This window comes from Camelus ferus, chromosome 1 (genome assembly GCF_009834535.1).
Source record: "Camelus ferus isolate YT-003-E chromosome 1, BCGSAC_Cfer_1.0, whole genome shotgun sequence".
NCBI lineage: Eukaryota > Metazoa > Chordata > Mammalia > Artiodactyla > Camelidae > Camelus > Camelus ferus.
Window position 1 is genome coordinate 39,489,651 of NC_045696.1, and position 22,788 is coordinate 39,512,438.

The following is a 22,788-nucleotide window of genomic DNA, read 5'->3' on the forward strand; positions in this document are numbered from 1 at the left end:
TCTCCATAATGTGGGTGGGCCTGTTCCAATCAACTGAAGGGCTGAACAGGATAAAAGACTGAGCTTCCGGAGCAAGAGGAAATTCTGCCAGCAGACAGTCTTCACGTGGACTTGTATGACAGCACTGGCTCTTCCCTAGGCCTCCAGACTGATGGCCTTAGAACCTGAACTGCTTAGGATGAGACTTGGCAGCCTCCATACTTGCATGAGCCAATTCATTCAAATAAATCTCTTGAGATAGACATATATCTCCTATAGGATCAGTTTCTCTGGAGAACCCTGACTAATACAGGCATGTTGTAGTCCTCAGGCTTCAAGAAAGGGACCTGAAGCTGGTGAACAAAAACCAGCGATAGAGCACCAAGCCATACTGTGGCTCCATTTGGCAAGGTACTTCGGTACTGATCTCACTCCTGGCTTCTTAATTTTCCAACATTACTTTCCTCTTGCCAACTTTTCTTACTTTTAATTGAATACATCCTAATATATTTTATGTGTTATTATAAATCACCTTAATTCCTTTTCAGGATAAGTTAGAAGTATAAATAAATAGATTCTCTTTATTTGAAGCAATTATTTAAAGCTAGATTTAGATTTCTACATAAAAGGAAGGAACATATGAATTATCCAAACCTAAGAAGAAAATCATGAGGAGAGACAGAAGTCCAATTGTGTGTGAAAGTATCTTAGTAACAGAAGAGAAAGTATTGAAGTTAATCCAAAGGATAAAACATCAAACCACAGAGATGTAAGCAAGAACCAAAAACTCTCTTAAAAAAAAAGGTGAGTTACAAAATGGAAAATGAGTTTGGTGTTAGTATGCCTACTTAAATTTTTGTGAAAATTGTCAAATTAAAAATATTTTCTGGTGGGAGAAAATTAAAGGGTTCAAGGATACAACATATAGTTAATGCAAACACGATCCTATGCTATCTATGTACATATGCTTTTCAAAATGTGTATGCTTCTAACTCCAAATTAATAAAAATCCAGGTAAAATTTCATGCTATGTCAAAAAGAGGAGCTTAGGGCATTTCTGACTTTATCTCCGATTATAACAAGACACTAAAAAATAATGAGGAACTCAGAATGTCACACCACAAAAATAGAGCAGGAGTGAGAGGGCTCCACCCACCTGCCCACATGAGAACCTGGCCGGTGAGAAACCAAACCATGTAACAACTCTGAGAGAAAGCCCACAGACTTAATGAAGAAGCATCCTTCATCTAGGAACTCGTTTTTCCCAAACAGAAAGTGTCCTTCAGTCAGTCTCCTTGCTCTCCTGTGTTGTATCTCACCAACCCCACCAGGAATTAATGACGCTGTAGGGGCAGCACAAGGATTGTGTGATCGTCAGTCCAGGGAGGCCAGATATTTTCTTCCAAGCCCCAGGCTGGCTCATTCCTTCAGCTGAACTTCCTCCAATTTGGAGGGGATCAAGGGGGAGCGGTGAGGAGTTGTGGGGTTTTGTTCTTTCACTGGGTAACTTTCATTTCTATTTGTATTCTATTGATTGCCAAGGAAACCATGTTGAGGTTTTCAACCACTGGTAGCTTCAGCCCTTCAAGTTGTCATTAGAATAGAATCTGAAGAAAACTAAGTAGAGCTATAAAAACCAGAATATTTTTTTTTTTTTTAGGTTTCTTTCTTTACAAACACAACTATGCTTAAGTTCCTCTATAACTCATGAGATGCTTTTGTGGTTGAGCCAGAGGGCTGCTATGTTTAGAGAACATAACCCCAGAAACAGTGGTCAAGTCAGTTAGATGGTCATTGATTTCAGTATAACTTATAATCTCCCAAGCAGAAACTTTAAAGAGGTCACACATCTGAGACACTGTCCAGCACTCCACCTCTGAAATACCTTCCCCATATGCCTTGACATGTATGAAATCTGTAACTGTAGTTTGAATTTTATGAATATTAATTTTACTTACCAGCACAGATAGAAAAGAAACTTTAGTGCCACACTGAAAGTTCTATGAATCTTGAAGAATTATTAGAACCTATTAAGTAATTCTTTTCTATGACTATATTGATCCCTTAAACGTTAGAAGATAACATGAATTTAATAAATCTTAACATGAGGTTAAAAACAGGAAGAGGTCTTTAAAACACTGATAAGGTGATGGCAACTCATGATTAAAAAAAAAATCAATGGAAAGTTCTTTCTGATAAAAAACACCTATCTGATAGGAAAGTATATATAATGAAAACAGTGTTTTGAGATCTTAAAAAGAATTTTTGAGATCTTAAAAAAATTCATGACTTTTACTTTTAAATTTTTTAAAATTAATCTAATAAATGCCAGCAGTTAAAAACAAAATCAAAGGCTTAAAATGAGAAACAGCAATTCTCCGTCCCATGGGTATACAACCCTAGTCCTGCTCTCCAAAATCAACAACTTTTAAGTCTTCCAGATTTATCTTTTGTTTACCTCTACATTACTAAATAACTAGAGGTCTGTCTATTGTCTTTGCTTCTCTCTCTCTCTTCTCAGATATTTGGAGATTTCCCTCAAATCTCTGATGATCCATGCCCTTAAAGAGGCACTAAAAATTTGACTGAGGGATGGGGTAGTGCAGGTGGTGATGAGAGGTGGGTAAAAGAAAGAGCTAATCATTGTGAGGTGAAAATATCAAAGCTCCCTCCCAGGGTAAAGATTTTGTTTTTGTTTGGGTTTTTTTTCCCTCTAGAACTATTCTATAAAATTGTTTTCTGGAAAAGAGCCCTGGAATCTCCTGCCCAGCTGGAGGCCAAATTCCCCTGAAGGAAAGGGGTAGGCAGTAGTCAGTGGCTCACTTTTCAAGAAAACCCCTATTTTCAGTGCCAGCCTGTCCTCTGCCTCTGAAGGGGTTTTAAATAACAGAGGGAAGTACTTAAGATATAAAGTTAAGGGGGGAAATTAGGAGACAAAATTGTACACACAGTATGATTTAACTAAATTCAAATATGCATGAAATAGCTAGCAATACACCAACATATTGAGAGGTTGTGGTTATTTCTGAACGGTGGTATAAAATGTGATGATTATTTCCTTCTTGATACTTGTATTTTCTAAAATTGCCACAAAGTACAGCATGAATTTAAATTTAGGGGAAAAATACTTGGTTTTAAAGAAACACATATCAGGATGCCAAAAAGAAAATCCAGGAAGGTAGGTACATGTTGCTATCAGAATTTAAAAGAATTTTTCTGCCCCTAGTTTAAAATGTATAATTAAATATTTAATATATTAATATTTAGAAAATATGAGGCTATTAAGAAATATATTGAAATACTGAAATGGTCCCTTGTGTAAAAGAATCCAGTTCAAGAAATAGGACACTGCTTAGTGTGAAGCCCTCTGGAAGCCCTGCCTCGACCCTTCTCCCCACTCCCCAGAACCTGGATTTGTCCTTGGTTTTTCATCAGAGTTTTATCACCTAAAAACAGTCTATGGCCTAGCTCTGCATCTTTTGAATTTTACACAAATGGAATCATGTCATATGTATTATTCTACAGGTTGCTTTTTTTTTTCACTCTATGTTTGTGTTTTTTGTGGATAATTCTAGTTTATATTTTTTATCTACTGAATACCTCTATTATTACATCTTTATTCAACATCTTAGTTCTCCCTTTCTTTAGACAGCATCCATTAGTTCCCTCTAAAACCAATAAGAAATTAGCATATTTCCATTTCCTCCCGTGACTCCAGCCAGAGGTAAGACAAACTTAAGTGTTCTTATGTTTTCTTTCTTTACTTTATCAAGATATTCTGTGTTCTGATTTTTCCAATTGCATTTTTAGTCCTTAAAAGCATAAACATGTATTTGTATTTGTACAAGCAAATTTTGAATTTTTTTGATCCTATGTCACTAATTTCACACTCCCCCAAATATCCTTGCTTATTTGTGAATTAAATATACACATTAATGTACTAATTTATTATGAACAAATAATTAAATTACAAACAAAAATAGAACTTTTGAAAGGATAAAAATGTTTTCTTACCTTTCCTCACTGAAATATCTCTTGCATGCCCTGCGGTATAGACACCCTCCCAATTTAGATGAGTAGTCCTCAGCCTTTTCAGGATCATGCATCCTTTTGAGGGTGAAATTAGCAATACAGACTCTAAGAAAAATGCACACATTTTCTCATGATTTCAGGCAATTCACAGTTCTAGGAACTCAAGGTGCACACTGTACTTTACACATTCAACATTACTGGGATGACAGACATTTCCAACTTCAGACTGTCTCTGTAATCAAGACAGAAATGAAACACCATGGAGCCATCTGACGAGATATAAACATCACTGCTTGAATAAATATGTAATAACTCCTTTAGATAATTTCTCCAACAATTCCATGGTTCAGTGAGGAGAGCTCTCCTTTCTCTCTCATCTTCTCTCCTTTCCTGCCTCCTTCTCCTCTTTTGCTGTCCTGGTCTCTGCCTCTCTCTCACTGTCCCCATCTCTGTCTTCTCTTCCTCCTTCTCTTCAGTTTGTCCTCCTCCCCACCCACCATCCAGCAAAACAAAACTCTCATGATATACTGGAGCAAATGGGCTCCACCTACTGGCTCTTCAAAGCATTTCATATTTAAACACAACTTGAGAAACTGGAAACACTACCTGACATGTCAATGGAAATAACTTTATGACCTAAATTTCAGTACCTAAGAAGACCTTGGTAATTTATCGACTAGGATCATTTCTAAAAATCTGAATTTAATTCCTGATTTATCAAACATGTTACTTGGAGCGTGTGCTATTTTAATAGATCCTCTTATATGTGGACTCATAGTTAATATTTTAACCCTGATTACAACTGAGACAGGAGGGAAAGGGGCAGGACACCACCACTGAAGGAATGACACAGCAATTGAGAACAGGACAAACTAGTTAGAACCAAGATGGTGGAAAATTCGACTTCTTGTAGACCTTGAGCCTCATGGCACACCCACAGGCGCCATGACAGTTCCTAGGTTGACCATAAACGGCCAGAAAGCGGGCAGGGGCCCAAAGTAGTTAGATTAATTCTCCTACTCACTAGCGTATGAAATTACCGAGCCCATTAAAACCAACAACTCCCCTCCTCTGTGGTCACTCTCTCTCTTGCATTCTCAGCCTCGCTCTTGAATTGTGTCCTGTGCAAGGCAAGAATCTATTCTCCAGCAACACAATCACACCCAAGTTGTCCCTTTTGATTCCTTTCCTCCCTACTCCAATGGTTCAGTGAGCTGCTCTCAGGACCCTTCCCAACACCTCTTTCTTTCCCTGCCCATTTCTCCACCCTCAGTTCAATCTTTGACTCTCCCTTCTTATTACACTGCACACACTTCCTCAAACGGCTCACCTACTTCTCCAATTCTCACCTTCACAAAAACAGTCGGCAAATACACGTTTCTAGCTGAGCTCTACACTCACATCTCCAAAACTGGTACAGATACCTTGCAGGCATGGCAAGCTCATCAAATCCACTCTCCTTATTTGTTTAATGGCATCCAACCTGTTCCAGTCATCCACTGCTATTTAACTAGCCACTCTAAATTTAGTGACATAAAAGGGCAGCCATTCTATTATGCTCACAGATTCTGTGAGTCAGGAATTTTGTCTGATAGGGCACAGCAGGGATTGCTTGTCTCTGCTCAGCTAGAGCTGAGAACACTATCTTCTGCTACTGCAGGAGAGATACGACATCTCCCTCACATAACTAAAACAGTGGGAGAGGTAAAGATGAAAAGCAGGTGCTTGTTCTTTGTTCCATAGAACCATTCACATTATTTTTAAGGACCACTCTCTTGTTGAATAGCATGTAAGATCAAGGACACATTAAAGAACTAAAAATTACTTGCAGCAATAGTTAATGGGTATTGATATTGTAGACAAAGAATGTTGCCTGGCTTATCAGTAAACAAAGGATGCCATCAGCCACTGCAGTTGCCCCCAATAGTGCACCCTGAGGGGATTCAGGATAGAGAAAAACAGGACACTGGCTTTACATAGTTCAGATACACATCAAAGGAGTAATTTCAAAGCCCTTTGCATTTTCCCATACAAAGAAAGACACTAAATTATTAACTTGAGATGTCTGGGGTTTTTTTGTGATTGGCAGTAATCTTTTGATGTTTAACTACATGGTTTTTTAGGGGGTTTTTGTTTGTTTGTTTTGGTTTGGTTTTTTTTTTTAGCGAAAACTCCCATATATCCTAGCTCCTCCCCTACTTCTTTGGGACTGTTCCCTAGAGCAATCTGAGAGGCTGCTGTCCTGGCTATAATTTTCAGTAAGGTCACTAATAAAACATAATTCTCAACTTTCAGGTTGTGCATTTTTTTCAGTTGACAATATCCATATTATTAGAAATATTCTTTGAGGATATCTGCCAAATTAGTTATTTTTAATAGTTAAACTATAACCTGAATTGTAATAAATCGATAAATTGGTTTGAAACTCTGCATGTAATACCCAGGGTTAGAAAGATGGCAAGCAGTAGGCATGGAGGATTCTAAAAGCCTCAGGCTGCCTCGTCAAATCAGAAAATGGAAGCAACGCTGACCAGCACTAAGCGCAAATAAGCATAGATAAATCACTATGAAGATTTTCATTTACAAATGCATTATTCATTTGTTGCTAGGTAACAGAGGTGTTCGACTGGTACAACTTGATTGTGAACTTTAGTTTGGTACCTCCCTACCCACTTCATAAGCACATACATCCACGAGAGTCAATGCTGTATCTCTAGATGATCACAAAACCAGCTCGCTTTCCTAAGTGACTGTCAACTCATTGAAACCATGATGGATTAGATTATGCCTAGTTTTATGTTCAAACATGTTTTGAAATGTGAACAGGAATAGGTGAAGGATACTTTAAAATACTAACGAGTTTAACTTCTAGAATCAAAACCAAGTACACTTATTGGAAGACAGAATGCAGTTTAATTACCTTGCTCTGCTGGTATATGCTGGTGTGTATCTGGCATAAAACCACCTGCAGAAACAAGTCTGTGAGGTTTTACGTTGCATGACCCATGACTCGGATTCAGGTTATAATACAAAGGTATTTAGTGAAGCAATATTGTAAATGTCCAAGCTCCCTAACTTAAATGTGGTAGTACAGGTTTACTGTGAAATTGGAACTTACACATGTGTGTCTTTGGAAAGAAGGACCAACTTTTTTTAAATGTAGGATTTCAAACACATAGTTAATACTTGTGGCAGAGATAGTACAAACATCCTTAAAATTTTTTCTAAATGGGCTCTTAAGAGATGTATACTGGGAACCTCAGTCTTCACAGACCAGGAATGAGACAGTTATATAGAAAGTCAAACAATATTGCAAAACAATGTTGGAATACAAAGGTTAACAGGTCATTCATAAGGTAGCAGACTTTATATATGAGAAAAAGACCCACCTTAAATATTTTGAAATAAGTGTAGTGTGCACTGAATGACTATGAAGCCAGACTGTGATGATAGCAATACCAAAGGTAAAATGCACTGAGAGGGATGATAAGAGATTCCAAGCAGAGAAAGCAGCCACCTGAGCAAAGGTCAGATGGAAGAGAATTAAGGGAATGTTCAGGAAAACGGTGAGTGATGAGCAGGGGAGGAATGAAGGAGAAGATAAGGCTGAAAAGCGAGGTTTGGGTTCAAATGGTAGATTGCTTTCAAAGTCAGGCTTAATTCAGAAAGTTTTCTGTAGGAGAAGGGAGGATGCTTAGAGTATTAGAGGAGGGCAATAATAATGGGATTTGGGGAAGAAATTCTGAAGGGAGAGAATGGAGGTCATAGTGACCAAAGGCAAGTAGGGAATTGCAAATATTCAGGTGAGAGGGAATGTGGGACCTAAGTAGTGGGTGGCGGGCAGAGGCAGGAAATAAGGAACACTTCAAAGGTAGACTCAATGGGATTTGATTTGAGCAATGAAGGAGAGAAAGTCAAATTATTTTGTGGTTTTGGTCGTGAAAGGCTACGTGGTGGTTTTCATGATGACCACAAATCCTTGACACTCCTCCCATTGAGAAACTCTGGGATCTAATTCCTTCTCTTTGAATTGGGAGCTGGTCTTAATGACTCACTTGTAACCAATGGAATGTGAAGGAAGTGACATTACATAATCCCTGGGATTAGATCAGAAGGCAACCGCCTCTGCCTTGATGGGTAGAATGCGTGTTGTGAGCCACCTGTAGGCACTAGGTCCACAGTCCAAGCTAAGCCTAGCCTTCCCACAGACATGTAAGTAAAAAACCAGCAGATGATTCCAGCATTGATAAATTTTAACAGCAAAAGACTCCTGGAAGGATAAATCATTAAAAAAAAAAAAAAAACATTATTTGGCCTTCTATTCTGGTGCTCTTTAGCAGAAGTTTTTATCTCATTAATTACTCAGTTGAATAGGTGGGTAAGTAGAGAACAGTGATGGGTATAAAGTGGTAGTTAGAAATTTGCTCCAAAGCATTTATGTCCCACCCCCAAAATTTCCATGCCTTATGACCACCAATACACGTGTTCAAGGCATTTGGAGGTGTACGCTGTGCCTCTAGTAGACTCAGACATCAATATAAATTTGGAAGAGAAATTTAAGTTTGGATAACAGCAGAATGATTTTCCAATAGTTACACAATGCTGTCATTTTTTCCCCATAGTCTCATCTGTAAGAAAAAGACATGATTATTGAAGAGTATGAAAAACAATATGCACAGAAAAGTTTTGAAATTTCTTCTTAGTCCAATGTCCAGACCCCAATAGCCCTAAACACGACTAAATAGGCTGGCAAAACTATATGATAGGGACTTACTCTGTAAAAGGTAAATTGAAGTTTATTTGAACATTTGTTCCCACATGTGTGTATTATGGGATCATTGGGGTATTTTTCCCATTTAATCAGCTTTGTTGAAGTATAAATCATAAAACCATGGAATTTTATTGTGCGTAAGTGTCAAGTTCCATGAGTTCTGATAAATGTATACAGTCTGGTACCCACTACAATCAATACATAGGACACTTCTACCACCTCAAGGTATTTTGTTCCGTCACAGTCAATTCCCCAGCCCCAGACCCTGGCAACCACTGATCTGCCTTCTGTTTCTAGGGTTTTAACTTTTCTAGGTTTTCATGAAAGGAGTTACACAGTGAGTGCTATTGTGTCTGACTTCCTTCATTTGCAATAATGCTTTTTTGATATTCACCCACGTTATTGCATTTATCAATGAATGTTCTTTCTCATTGCTGAGTACTATTTTAACGTATGGATGTATCATAATTTATTTACCTATTTATCTGCTAATGGGCATTTGTATTATATCTACATTTTGGCTATTATGAATAAAGCACCTATGAAAATTCAAATGCAAAACTTGTATGTTTCTTGGATAAAATATTTAGAAATGAGGAACAGCAGTTTTAGTACTAAGAAATATTCATCTTCCCTATATCAATTATTCTGAAAAAAAAAAAAGAAAAATACAAACATTTCTTAGTCATAGTTCAAAATAAAATTTATCAGCACATCTGGGGGAAGACAGTTAAAGAATTCACACATTTTCTAGCCCTAACAAGTCACACAAAACCATACATTCAACATATTCCAAGAAAATGCTTAATAATATGTACAAAGATACTATTCCTTACAAATTTCAATGTTATGAATAAAATAAAATACATTTCATATTATTACATGAACAAAGAACTTTAATGTGATTTTCTCTTAAGAGCAGACTTACAGAATCTCTAATTTTAAAAAGGGATAATTTCAATTAATCCATCTTCAAAGAAATGTATTTATACAAAGCCTACAAGCTTCTCACACTAGCTGTCTGCTTTAATTAAAGAAATGTTTCCCAAATGAGAAACAGCTCCTAAATTCACAACATCCCCAGGACTGTTCCTAGTTTAAACCTCCACATAGAAATGTCTGCAACAGAAATTTTTAGATATTAGAATCCAAGGTTACAAGCTTTCCCATTCAAAAGTGCAGAGAATTCCAACATTAACAAATTATAGTTCTACAAAAATCAAAATTACAACTTAGATGTCCCTTGTTTAAGTAACAGTGATGTCACTTTAGGGTTTAACTATAGGTTATCATTGAATTGTAACACATGCAGAGATTAAGAAAATTTCAAGTATTCTTAAATATCTATCAATATAAAAATGAGTGTTTTACAATAATATGATCTCTAGAGAAAGACATATAAAGATTATGATCAAAGAAACTTCAGTAATGACAATGTAGAATTTTCATCTTCATTTCCAGTTGCTTTCTAAAATTACTAGTAAGTCTCAACTTCACTGAATTAGTGAAAATTAAATTTATCCCACAGATTTTTGTGGCAGAACCTTTATAAAACACATGAAACAAAAATAACATGAGAAGTTTCCTGATAAAAATTATAATATCTAGATCTCTTTAACCAGTTCTTGGAAACTTAATGTCATTGTTTGTAAACGAGTCATATAAAATGATTCTAAAAGTATGAATGAGTTTTCATCAAGCAACTGACTTTGACAAGCTGCCATCTCACCAGCCATCACTGACAGCACCTAATGGAAACTTGCAGTGCTTAAAACACATTTCACCACCTGCCAAGGAGGCAGACTCCAGGTAGAGAAGACTGGAGTTCTAACACATAGCTAAGTGCCACATAGTGGCAGTGGTGCTGGCCAGTGGAATGAGAGGAAAAAGGTGCACGCATTCTGTTTCCCCCAAGGAAGGGTGTTCTACCTGCATCAATGCACCCAGTCCCTTGGATGGCGCAGAACTTCCAGAATTTCAGCTTCTTTGGAGTTCTCTGAGGGTGAATGCATGTATTCCCATCTAGGTAGGTCCAAAACAGAAGCAGAAAATATAATAATAATAAAAATAACACACATACCTCTTCACCAAATATAAATGAAAAATAAAACTTTGAGTAAAAAAAAAAAAGTCTTATATCTCTTTGTCTCTACTAGCCTTTTATTTGCTGCTAAAGAAATAAAGTTTCTTAGTAATTCTTGAGCATACTTTGGCTAATATTAATATTTCAAAGCCAAAATACACTTTTGCTATAAACCAGGGTTTCATAAAGTATAGAATTTCAGCTGATCCATGGGCATACTTTTTTTAGCTTGATACTCACGCATTTATTTTAATGCATTACTCTCTATTTATGACAATAATATTGGCTTGCCTTTAATTCTCTCTGTGAAAAAATAAAAGTATAAAATTTAAGATTATAGACAAATATAGTCCAAATGGTTAAGCTGTAGTATGAGATCTGGCAAACACTGGTTTAGACCAGAGGTTGGCAAACTTTTCCTATAAATGGCCACATAATAAATATGTTATGCTTTGGGGGCCACGTAAATATTATAGTCTCTCATATATTCCCTTTTGGTTTTCAACAATCCTCCAAAAATGTAAATTTCCATTCTTAGCTCAAGGGCTGTACATAAACATACCACAGGTGGATCTAGATTTATCCTGAAGCCTTAAGTCTGCAGACTTCTGGTGCAGACTTATAAGCAGCTAAAAATGACCTGTTGTGTTAATGGAATTCAATTGAGCAAGGGACTGATTTATAATCTACCCTTATCTGCAGCTTGGAATGTGCATTATAATTAGGGGCCAGCAGCTGTCAGGTAGACTGAGGCCTTAAAAACCAGGCTCTACTTTTTATTGCATCTTGCCTCTAGGGTGGCAGGAACACCTAACAGCAATGTGAGTGAGCTTCCAGCCCAAACCATGAGATCCTAAGAACAGTTAAATAGGATGGAGACAATGCCATTCCGAATACAGTGACAACTGTAGAGGGTACTGATCTCATGAGGCTAGATCTGAACAGCAGAATGATGCAAGGCAGACCTTCAACACCAGCCAGAAGTTCATTCTTTTTTTTTTCTTTAATTGAAATACAGTCGACTTCTAATGTGTTAGTTTCTGGTGTACAGCATAGTGATTCATTTATACATATAAATTATATAATATATTATATATTCATTTATACATATATATTATATATACATATATTCCTTTTCATATTCTTTTTCATTATAGGCCATTACAAGGTATTGAACATAGATCCCTATGCTATACAGTAGGACCTTGTTGTCTATTTTATACACAATAGTTAGTATCTACAAATCCAGAACTCCCAGTTTATCCCTCCCCACTCCCTGCCCCAGCTGGTAACCATAAGTTTGTTTTTTACATCTGTGAGTCTGTCTCTGTTTTGTGAACATTCTTATTTGAACATTTAAACTCATGAAGAGAAGATTCTAGCTCTTCTAAAGCAAGCAATGGTAATTTTTTTTCCTGATCTTTTCTATTACAGTCTAGATGCACACCATTCTCACCTTCTCATAGCCAAGAGTCAATTATAGATCTTTATTAAGCTAATAGTGCCAACAGAAATAGATCTTAAACTTCCCTGCAGAGATTCAATTAACTTTTACAGAAGTGCTCCCCAGTAGCACGTAAAGCACAGCGAGAATGCTGAGCATCTGACATGCCCCTTCATGCTTTCAAACAAGCTTAATACTTCATAGTGGAGAATAAGACTTTTCCCCACAAGTGTCATCAATTCTAACAAAATTAAGTTTAAAAACCTGATACGTTCAAATAGGTTTGCTTTGCCCACAGCTCTTCCTAAAAAATTACCAAGTAGGGAAGGTCCGTCTGGCTCCCTAGACACACAGCCCACCCTATCTTCTCACTCCCTGTTCTCATACACAAAGCCATTATCATTTATCCCGCTGTCTCTTAAAAACACAATTTGATTTTCATTAATTCTTTGCCTGTGATTTTCTTATAAAGTCAGCAAAGTCAAAACCAATCAAGTCTTTAGGTAAGACATTTGCAGTGTTGAGGTTCATGTTTTGTGGGGGTTAGAGGGCCAGGGGGTGGGAAATAACTATTAGGATGAGTTATTCTTACCGGGCAGTTAGAGGTAAAGACATCAAGATGCTTTCTATCCTGGATCCTGGGGTGAAGAGGCCAAACTTTGTACCTCGATCATACAGCAGGTTAAATTCTACATACCTGAGATAAAGACATTAAATAAGATTAAGAGCTGGCTGAGTAAAATCCTTCTTAAATTCGTCCATGATGAATGCTTAAAGGGGGGTGTCTTCCCACCAACCCCCACCCAATCAGCTGGAACTGGCACAGGGGACACCAGTCTAGTCAGCTGAGTTGTCTCCATCTGGACAGGCATCAATAAAAGGGTATTCTATCCAATAAACAATAGGATACAGATTCAGCCCCAACATAGAGCAGTTACAAAACAAAAAGGTTATGTTTTCCAATAAATAAACAGAATGAATACAAAGCTTAGAACTTGAAGGCACAAAAACAATTAAGAAAAGGAAATGGCACCCCTCAACAGGACAGAACAGCTCTTTCTGGCCCTTCCCTACAGTCTGAGATGTTTCAGAGTCAAAGACTTCACTTCACTGCCAATAACTCACACGTACTGAGACAGTGAAAACTCTTGTAATTGAAAGGCCAAGTACAGAGAAAAGCAATGTATTAGTAATTCCTGATATATTCTAGATATTCCCTTTTCTTAAAATAGTAAGTAGCACTAATAAGCAGTCATATAATTCAGTTTTCTTGCAGATTAATGGCAAATGTCATAACAAAAGGTAGCGGTTGAATTGTGGTGTTTAGTTTTATTTTCTCAGAAAAAGATCCTTAACATCAACTAACTCGGCTCAGTGTATTAGTTTTCCACTAACAGCCATCAAGTCATATCTAACCTCGATCTAGCTTAAAAATCTGTGACTGCCTTGAATATCATGAGCTCTTTTCCCCAATTTCAAAAAGGTAATTTCTACTACCCAAAAGAATTGAGAATGATCCATAAATCTGAAATTTTCAATAAACTGTTCCCCTTTCATATCATTCTCAACTCACTCGAAAACTACTCTCTTGGTCAAAACTTTCCTCAGATATTATCATTTATGCACCAGTTATTATACTTAACACTAGAGAAAAATATCACAACTAGAGAAAAATATTCTCTAGAATCCCACAGGACTCAATTTTTAGAAAGCCTCCTTCTCTGTGGAAACTTGCAAAAGCTCTGAGAAAATTTAAATAAATTACATTCACACATTCTTTTCTAGTCCTCACCATTTATTTACCATTGATTGAGTTCTGGGCACTAATAACTATTTAATACCTTCTTATGCCTGTTTCAAGAGATAATTCAAATGAATGTTCTTAAATTCTTCCTCATTGAGACCATGGAAAACACCTTCAGTCTCTCAACCCCCTTTTCCATCCCCGATGTCACTCTTTTGAAATGTGATGTTTAAAGGATGGCTGTGATTCTGTAGTTTATACAGAAGTCTTTTTCAAAGACCCTTGTCAGGAGCTTCTGCAGGACCTTGTGCTGCATTTCTGCTTTGAGTGAATAATGTTCCTTTCCCTCCTTTAGCCTCTCTTGTCTCCCACCAGGTTTCATTTAGAGCTGATCTTTCTGACCCTTTCCATACATTCATCCTCTCTGAGATACCTGTAAACTCTGAACCTTAACCGTTCCCTTCCATTTAACTGATACCAAATTGTATCCTGTTTCCCTTTTCCCAAATACAAAACAACAAGTTAAAGATCTTTAGTTTCTGCTCTCCTGTGAAAAAGACAGCTAGAAGATGGGAGGTTCCAGGTCTGGGGAGAGAACAGCAGTGACGGAGGACAAGAGACTGAGATCGCCAAAGAGGGGACTGTAAAGTCAAAAGGGAAGCAGCCTGACCACAGCAGGGGAAAGGGAGGAAGTGGGGAAGAGTAATACAGATAGCAGGTTATGAATGCCATGTAAGAAAGTGAAGACAGCGCTGATAACCGCAGCAAAGAGCTGGGGTTATCTGAATCCCCAGAGTTGACTGCCATTTTAAGGCCCAGAGATAAAGTGGGGTAAAGGGGGCCTCTTTGAAAGTACAGTCACCCACCACACCACAGAAAATCAACCTAACACCCCACACCTCTGCCCAGTTCAAAGCACACTGACAAGCAATGATACACACAAATGAAACTTGCAAAGTATTTTCTCAATAAAAAAGTGAAAAAATAAAACCCAAAACAAAAACCAAAACATCATTCCTATGTCTAAGAAGTTGTAAAGGCTTCGCTTTATTAGTATTCACAAAGCCTGAGGCTCCGCATATGAAATCCCATGCGAAACTAGAACGCTGCACTTTCCACAGAGCTGTAAACTGTCCTCTTAGGACTGTCCTCTTAGGGCCGTCTTCCCCACTGAACTGTGAGCTGCTTTCCCAGCGTGGTGCCAGCCACTAGGGGCACGTGATAAACACCAAGTGAAAGGGAAGGAGTATTAACGAATATTGGGGGAAGTCAGGGAACCCTAAACAAAAAAGTCCCAAAACAGATGCATTGTTTAAGAAATTTCTAACAAGAAAACAATCAATTCTCATTTTCCCAAGTTTATAAATGGGGGGAGCAGACAGGCACAGGCAGACCTAAGAAAGTATAAACAACAAACTTTCACCTTTAGACTTGGAACATTTTCAGGGCACTAGCCTTAACTCCTTTGGTATTCAAAACTTCATATGCTTGAGGCAGAATTAACATAAATGAGAAAATCCATTTTATAGCCTAGACGAGTAGTACGTGTGAAACTCGGATGGCCATGAGAAACCGGTATGAGCCGGAAGAGTGGAAAATTTGGAGCTAATTCACAATCATACCCCAGCTGAAGATGACTCATGCTGTTCACCCAGCCGAGCTCACGGAGCTCAGCGCACAGAGTTGGGTGGCTGATGTGAGCATCGTGGTCAGGCACGCGAACCTGCTTCAACTACTTAACCTCCTTCACATACGGGAAAACCTGCAAGTTCTGAAGTCATGATGACATAGTTCCACATCTGGGATCTTTTATTTACCAGCTGTGTAATCTTGGGCAAAGACTTACCTTTCTAAGACTAAGATTTATCATCCGCGAAATGATGATAATTACACCAGGCTCACAAGCTTGTGGAGAAAATTAGGTGTAAGTGCCTGACATGTGGCTGGCCAGCATACAGTAAGGGCTCTATAATTATTAAATGTTACCACTCAGTGTAAATAATTTCTCAAATGATTATTTTCATTAAAACGATTTCCGGGAAACCTTAGAGATGAACGAAAAAAGGTGTGATTCCAAATTCACAAAGCAGCAAAAACATTAAATGATGCCCTTTATCTTGGCCTAAGGCTAGAAGGTAGAGAGAGAAGACAAACTACAAGAAATTAGATTCAGCAAGTACTTACTACATGCCCAATGTGAGTCTCTAATGTATAGACAAATTTTGCTCTTTTTATAATGTTATTTTACACAATTTTAAAATTCATTTAATAGTCATCTAGTTATGAAAAGAAATTAGAGTGAGTATTAATACAGTAACTCTGACCAAGCATCTGCCTAAGGCAATACACTACTCACTTTTATTACGACTGCCCCACCTCCCCCAAGCCCCAGCTGAGTACTGGAAGAGACAGTTCATTCTCCCGTCGCTCACTCACCGTCCTCTCCGGAGCTGCTGCCACAACTTCTCCTGGGGGGTGAAGGAGTCATCACAGTGCTTTTTCACAAGGGGAATGTAAGAAGGAATGACAGCCTGGGCACAGCTCTGCACAAAGCGAAACACCTCCTCTTTGGATGGAGAGTCAAGGTCATCAAAAAAGATACCCCCGATGCCCCTCCGTTCCCCACGATGGGCTATAAAAAAGTAATCGTCACACCTGGAAAACACAGCAAAGCCGAATCAGGGACCAAAAAGGAAAAAAGAGGAAAACACGAAAATCAATGTGAGCGTTTCAGCTTAGAGCACTATCCTCGACTACTAAGGCACAGTGACTTTACTTCCAGTCCAACTCTGAAAATAAAACTGGGGCTTTAGACAGATTCCCTGCAATTATCACCAACATAGAAAATGCTTTCATTCGCAAACCAAGTGGGCAATTTAACATATGTCTATCTAAAGGATGTGGCACTCTGAGACCTTTACTGAAAAGGGAAACAAAGAGTCTAGCACTCATACTTTATCTTTTGAAACAAGGGATCCTGCTGTCCTCAGAAGCATTTCTGTCTAGTCTGGGACCTAGAGAGTCAGGGAAAGACAAATACTCTGGTATCACTTATATATAGAATCTAAAAAATAAAACAAAGAATTTATGTAACAAAACAGAAACAGACTCATAGATATAGAAAACAAACCAGTGGCAACCAGAGGGGAGAGGGAAGGGAATAAGGGTAAGACAGGGGTATGAGATTAAGAAATACAAAGTCCTATGTATAAAATAAATAAGCTACAAGGATATATAGTACAGCACAGGCAGGGAAACATAGCTGCTATTTTATAATAACTTTAAATGGAGTATAATCTATAAAAATACTAAATCACTATATCGCATACCTAAAATTAATATATTGTAAATCAACTATACGTCAAGTAAAAAAATTAACTAAAGGGCAGCAGATGCTTATCTGTAGAACTGATGCACTGGTGTAATTCACCTCAATTGTGACTTGCTGGCTTTCCTTTACATGCATATTTTATTAACATAAAGTGTATCCCGAGCAAGGCTGTAAAGTCAGCTTTAACTGAATCATATTATTTACAAATCTCTCTTTATGAGATTACGAAATTAAGAGATTTACCAGGTACTTTTACTAAAAGCTTTTTAACTAGACTGCATCCTAGATATTTTATTAACAGTACTCAGATAAAGTCATCTCAGTAATAACAATAAAAGGAAACCAAAAAAAGGGAATGTCTACCCTCCAATCCTCCTCCTGGAAGGATGCTCATTTGTGAGAAAAACCACCCTTTGTCTTACATCTATGCGTCCATGGCTGTGCAGTTTTCAGTGGTAATGTCAACTCAAAAGGAGATTACTGAAATGTTTTCTCTTTTCTGAGGATTTTAAAGCTAAACTCCATGCTCTTACACAAATACATCAAGATTTCAGTTATTAACTCTAAAAGCAAAGCAAAAAAAAAACCCCAACACCCTTTTCTGTTCTTCCTTTTTCAAGAATGCCAATTAGTGTCAAGCAGCATTGAGTACTTCATCCTTATTCTGAACAACTCTATGCACAGACCCCATCTCACATCTACCAAAGAGCCAGGGTCTCCTCACCACTTGTTTATTTTTCTTTTCTTTATCATCCGAGTTTCTTTCACAAAGTTTCCAATCCCAGTTTTCTCCTTGTTCACAATCTCTGGTACATTTGCATCTCTCCTAACAGTTCTCCAACCTGCACCCTATGCCCTAACACATTCCTATGGAAACAAGATGATAATTCTCTTTAATATTCTACCCTAAGATTAAAAGGCCTCTGATTCACAGGTATAGAGCACCTTCAAGTTTATATCCTAAATCATTAGGATCAAAAAAGGTGCTGCTACCCAATTTTTAATCACAGACATTCAAATATTCCTAACAAAATAACATATTAAAACCACTTAAAACTAGTATCCCACTTCTAACAGGCAAAGAAAACAGTTCAACCTTCATCAACTGAGAAAGGTATTCAGTGACATAGTAGTGCCTTCAGGATCTACAGAAGGAATGGACAATACTTCAGGGATCACAACAAGTTCAATATCTTTACCTACCATTTTTTAAATTTGGGGTAGAGATCTGGACCATGCTGGTCACAAGCCTCCTTTAGAGTCCTGTGAAAATGCACCGCATCCTCTTGGTTCAAGTATGTTGGTGTAAGGTCACATCCACCACCAAACCACCACTGCTTGTTACCTATCAAATCAAGACATGTGATTCCGATGTGAACTCAGACGCAGCACACTACTCAAAAGGAAAGTTAAATACATTGACTTTAAATGCCATCACCAGCAGAGACACCAACAGGCGTGGCATGCGCTGCACAGGTGCTCTGACAGGGTAACAGATGGCCCAGCTGATGGGCAACACAGGCTGCAGCTACCTGTGCATCCTGAGGCATGACCAACTGCACCCCAACTTAAACCCACTGGTAACGCACTGGCGACTGGCAAAGCTACGTATGTGGAAGACAATTTCCAAAAGCAAGTTCTCAATGTCAACTTAATTTTGCACATGAGGTTTTCATTTGGATGTAATGAATTTGTATTTGTAAAAAACCCTGTGCGCACTTTAAGTTCAGTTTCATTAAATCATTCCTTCTGTGCTGGAGGAAATATGAGGACGTCAGAGTCCAGCCCAATACCACTTTCACTTTTCACCCCTTGTGCACATCCATTGCACCTGCCAAGGAGTAAGCCTTCACATTCCTCCCAAAAAGTCTCGTTAAGATTGTATTCTTTCTTGATTTTAGATGTTATGCCCTCTAACCTGTGCTAGCAGACATTTTGCACAATAATACTTTCCACAGCTTCAGAGATCCTTACCATCAGCTTCTTCTACTTCAAAGTATCTGTAGTTGAAATGGATAGTAGGAGCATGAGGATTCTTAGGGTGGATAACAGAGCTCACACCCATAGCAGAAAACGGCAATTTACCTGGAAAATAAAACAGGTAATGAGCTGCACTCGATCACCTGACTTGATATAAATTAACTTCTGAATCAATTTTCAAAGGCTACTTATTAATTTGTCTCTTAAAATATCATTTTTAAAAGGTAATTGTGAACAGGCTTGTCTGGCATATGGACCCAAATGGTATTTTACAGAAGCAATATTCACTTTACCAATAAAACTTATGCGGGGAAAATGTTTGCAGGGACTATTAGAGGCTGCTAAGATTGTCTGACGTACCATCTTTCGTCTTCAGTATTTTTCCTCTACTTCTCATTTGTTTTGCTGCTTCCTCTGAAAGATTTCCATGAACAACAGAAATGCTCACCCCAGCCTTTTCAAAAACACGCCCGTCTTGAAGTACACAGCTGATGCCACCACCTCCTGTTTAGGAAAATGTAGTGAGGAGAGACTATAAGAGTATATGCAAAACTGAGAACAACCGATGCATGAAGGTGGTGGGATTAGGAGTTATTTTCCTCTATTTGCCAAATCTTCCATAATACCAGTATATTTATCATTTTAAATACAGTAAAACCAGACAACCAGCTTAGTTTTATGACATGTGCTATTGACCGTGGGCAAATATTTTATGTCCCCACATGACCAAACTGAGCATTTCTCCTACATCCTTATGTCATCATCTAAAATAAATCACTGGATTATTTTCCCTTCAAATAAGACCATTCAGAATGGCATCTGTTGGTTAGGACACCTGAAAGAAAGCAAAGGTTAAAAACAGGAATGAGTATATTTGAAGAGTCCTATTACCAAACTTAAGAGCCCCATCCATATTGTTTCAGTTGTGTTTTTCTCATTGTGCTATTTGCCTTTTGTCTATAGGTGATTAATAAACAGCAGATATTTGAAAGCTTGAGGGATTCAGAAACAAACTGAGTGAGACACATGAATATTAAGGAATATGAGCTTTTCTATTAGTAGCTGGTTTGCTTGTTTTTTTAAGATATTAAAGTAACCACAACAGCAACTGTTTCATGAAGCTTCATGTTTGGCTTGTTTTAGTTCTAAGAATGTTCAGAGCTGGATGAGACATAAGATGATCCAGTACAACCCTTGTGGATTTCAAACGAGAAAACAGAGGCCCAGAAAGGCAAAAGACCTTCTCCAAAACATACAGCTAACAAGTGGCCCAACAACTTGTCTCCGTGCTTTTTAAGAGTCAAATAATATTTTTGGCACTTCATGTATATTCATCTCATCTTATCCTTACAATATCCTCATACAGTATTTATAATCTCATTTCATTGATGAGGAAACAGAGGCACAAAAAATAACTTCTGAGGGTCATACAGCTAGTCTTAGTACTTGAGTTTGCATCCTGGTTTAACAGCGCTAACATTACGTGATGGAAAATGCTATGAAAACCAGACTTGACTTCATTTAATATAAACAGGCAGCCGCACAGCCCAAAATCGCTAATGAAAGACGCTGTAGTATTCCCAGGAAAGAGGAATCGGAAATCCTTTAAGTTTACGACCAAGATGTAGGGTTTCACTGCCCAGGCAATAACATGGTTATGAATATATATTTGACTCTGTAAGAACTGGATTTTAATACTGAATTAAATTTAATACCAGAATTTAATACTGAACTCGGTTTGAATACAGATTTCCTAGCATGAAACCTGATGGGTGCATTTGGCAGAACTACTGACAAGCCAAGTATTTCTTGTGTAACCTGGGGAAAAGACACAATGACATAATAACACCCTCAGCTGGAGGAGTCCGGCTAATACTAAAGAGTAAAGAGTTGACTTTCTTTTCCCATCTTCAAAGGAGGAGAAAGGGTCAAGGCACCCGGAAAAGCAAATGAAATGTGGAGAAAATCTATGCTCAATTACAACCTTGGACATCCAAGTTTGTTGGATAAAACTGATCTTAAGACTTCTTTTAAAAACGCCATTAAAAAACTGCAAAGATTTTGAAATGTCTAGTACTAGAGTGCCAGCACATCCAGGTCCACACCTGCAAGCTGAGGGCTGATGACCCTTTCGGTGTCAATCTTTTGAACTGTGTCCCTTTTAAACTAGCAGGCGCTCTGCAGGAACCCCTTCCTTACTCCCATCCCCAATTCTAAGTCACTTTCTGCCTGGGACCTAAAGCCTGGCCTCTTTTCCCATCTCCACCTCCCGCCAGGGGCCGACCTTCTCACCTTCCTTCCTCTCCCACCGGTCCACGGAGAAGCGGGCGCCCCCGTCCACCTGTGCCAGCGCCTGGCACACCTGGGCCTGGGTCTCCAGGATCAGCAGCTCCATCTTGGTCTTCATGTCTCCCGGCCTCCCCCTCAGCTCGCGCAGGTCGGTCACAGGCAAAGCCATGAAGCAGCTGCAGCGGCGGGCCAACTCGTCGTCCTCCTCCTCAGGCTTCCCCGGCGAGGGGCTCTGCGCCCCCGAACTCTTGCGCACCATCTCTGCCCGCTCCACGTGCCCAAAGGCGGCGGCCGCCAGCCCCGCCAGCCCGGCCAGCCCCGCGGCCAGCCCGGTCCTCAGCCGGGGACCACCTCGCGCCTTCGGGCCGTGCCCCAGCCCGCGGCTCTGCTCGGGGCCCGCGGTGCCAGGCGGCCGGCAGAGGCGTCCCGCCGCGCTGCGTGGGGCCCAAGCGCGCAGCTCCCGGCAGCAGCCCCGCGCCGCGCGCCAGCAGGGGCCCGCGCTCAGCCTGCCCATGTGCACGGCCATGCTCCCGTGCTGTCACCCTGGGCAGTGCCCGCGTCCCAGAGACCGGCCCCTGAGCCGCTGGAGTCCCGAGCGGTGAGCGGCGGACCACACTAGGAGAGGGAACCTTTGCGGGGTAAGAGCTACTACCGGGTCGGCTCCCCGAGGGGTGCGAGGCGGGGCATGCTGGGAGCTGTAGTCGCCGCTCCTATCGACGCCTGCAGGAGCGCCGCGCCTAGGAGATAAACAGAAGAATCCACGGTTCCCAGGGGCAAGGCCGACGGGGAGAGAGCTGCGGTGCGGAGGTAGGAGAGGGCAGTGGAAGCGAAGGCGGAGATAAAAGAGGCTTTTTTGTCACGTACAACCTCTGGTCTGCGGTGCAACCAAACAGAGGGAGAACACAAAGTAGAGCTGGATTCTGAGGACTAACTGGGGCAGAAATCTGGCCAGAGACCCCAGCCTCGACTTACATTTTAAAACACAGGTGCAAATCCTGGCATGTGTATGGATAGCCAGCCCTTTGGTCCCCGGTTCCAGCCCTCTGGAGCTTCTAGAAAGCTCGTAGGCTTGGTGGGGGCGGAGCCTGGGAAACTCCTTCCCGTGGGCGGCTTTTTACAGGGAGTCAAAAAAGTT

The 22,788-nt window shown here is 39.4% G+C and overlaps 1 protein-coding gene and 1 long non-coding RNA gene across 7 annotated transcripts in view; one reads left to right on the plus strand and one right to left on the minus strand.

Moving 5' to 3' along the window:
- Positions 1 to 22,724, minus strand: part of CPOX (coproporphyrinogen oxidase) — a 34,264-nt gene extending 11,540 nt beyond the window's left edge. The window contains exons 1-9 of one of the 3 annotated variants that reach the window (XR_004323447.1): positions 22,626 to 22,724; positions 21,657 to 22,390; positions 19,725 to 19,868; positions 19,359 to 19,469; positions 18,588 to 18,729; positions 16,490 to 16,708; positions 12,902 to 13,006; positions 10,712 to 10,804; positions 3,994 to 4,116 (exon numbers count right to left, since the gene is read on the minus strand). Coding sequence is in view for 2 of the 3 variants with exons in the window: in XM_032489974.1 (XP_032345865.1) it covers positions 10,717 to 10,804; positions 12,902 to 13,006; positions 16,490 to 16,708; positions 18,588 to 18,729; positions 19,359 to 19,469; positions 19,725 to 19,868; positions 21,657 to 22,179 (1,332 nt within the window). In the remaining variant the exon portion in view is untranslated. Of the gene's footprint in view, positions 1 to 3,993; positions 4,117 to 9,467; positions 10,805 to 12,901; positions 13,007 to 16,489; positions 16,709 to 18,587; positions 18,730 to 19,358; positions 19,470 to 19,724; positions 19,869 to 21,656; positions 22,605 to 22,625 lie in introns of those variants that run through there. The other 2 variants (XM_032489974.1, XM_006181079.3) reach the window with 2 other exon arrangements.
- The window catches only part of LOC106729154, a 91,306-nt gene continuing 90,873 nt past the window's right edge, over positions 22,356 to 22,788 (plus strand). For all 4 annotated transcript variants that reach the window (XR_004323522.1, XR_004323523.1, XR_004323524.1 and 1 more), the window contains exon 1: positions 22,356 to 22,460. This is a non-coding gene — a long non-coding RNA (uncharacterized LOC106729154). The remainder of the gene's footprint in view (positions 22,461 to 22,788) is intronic.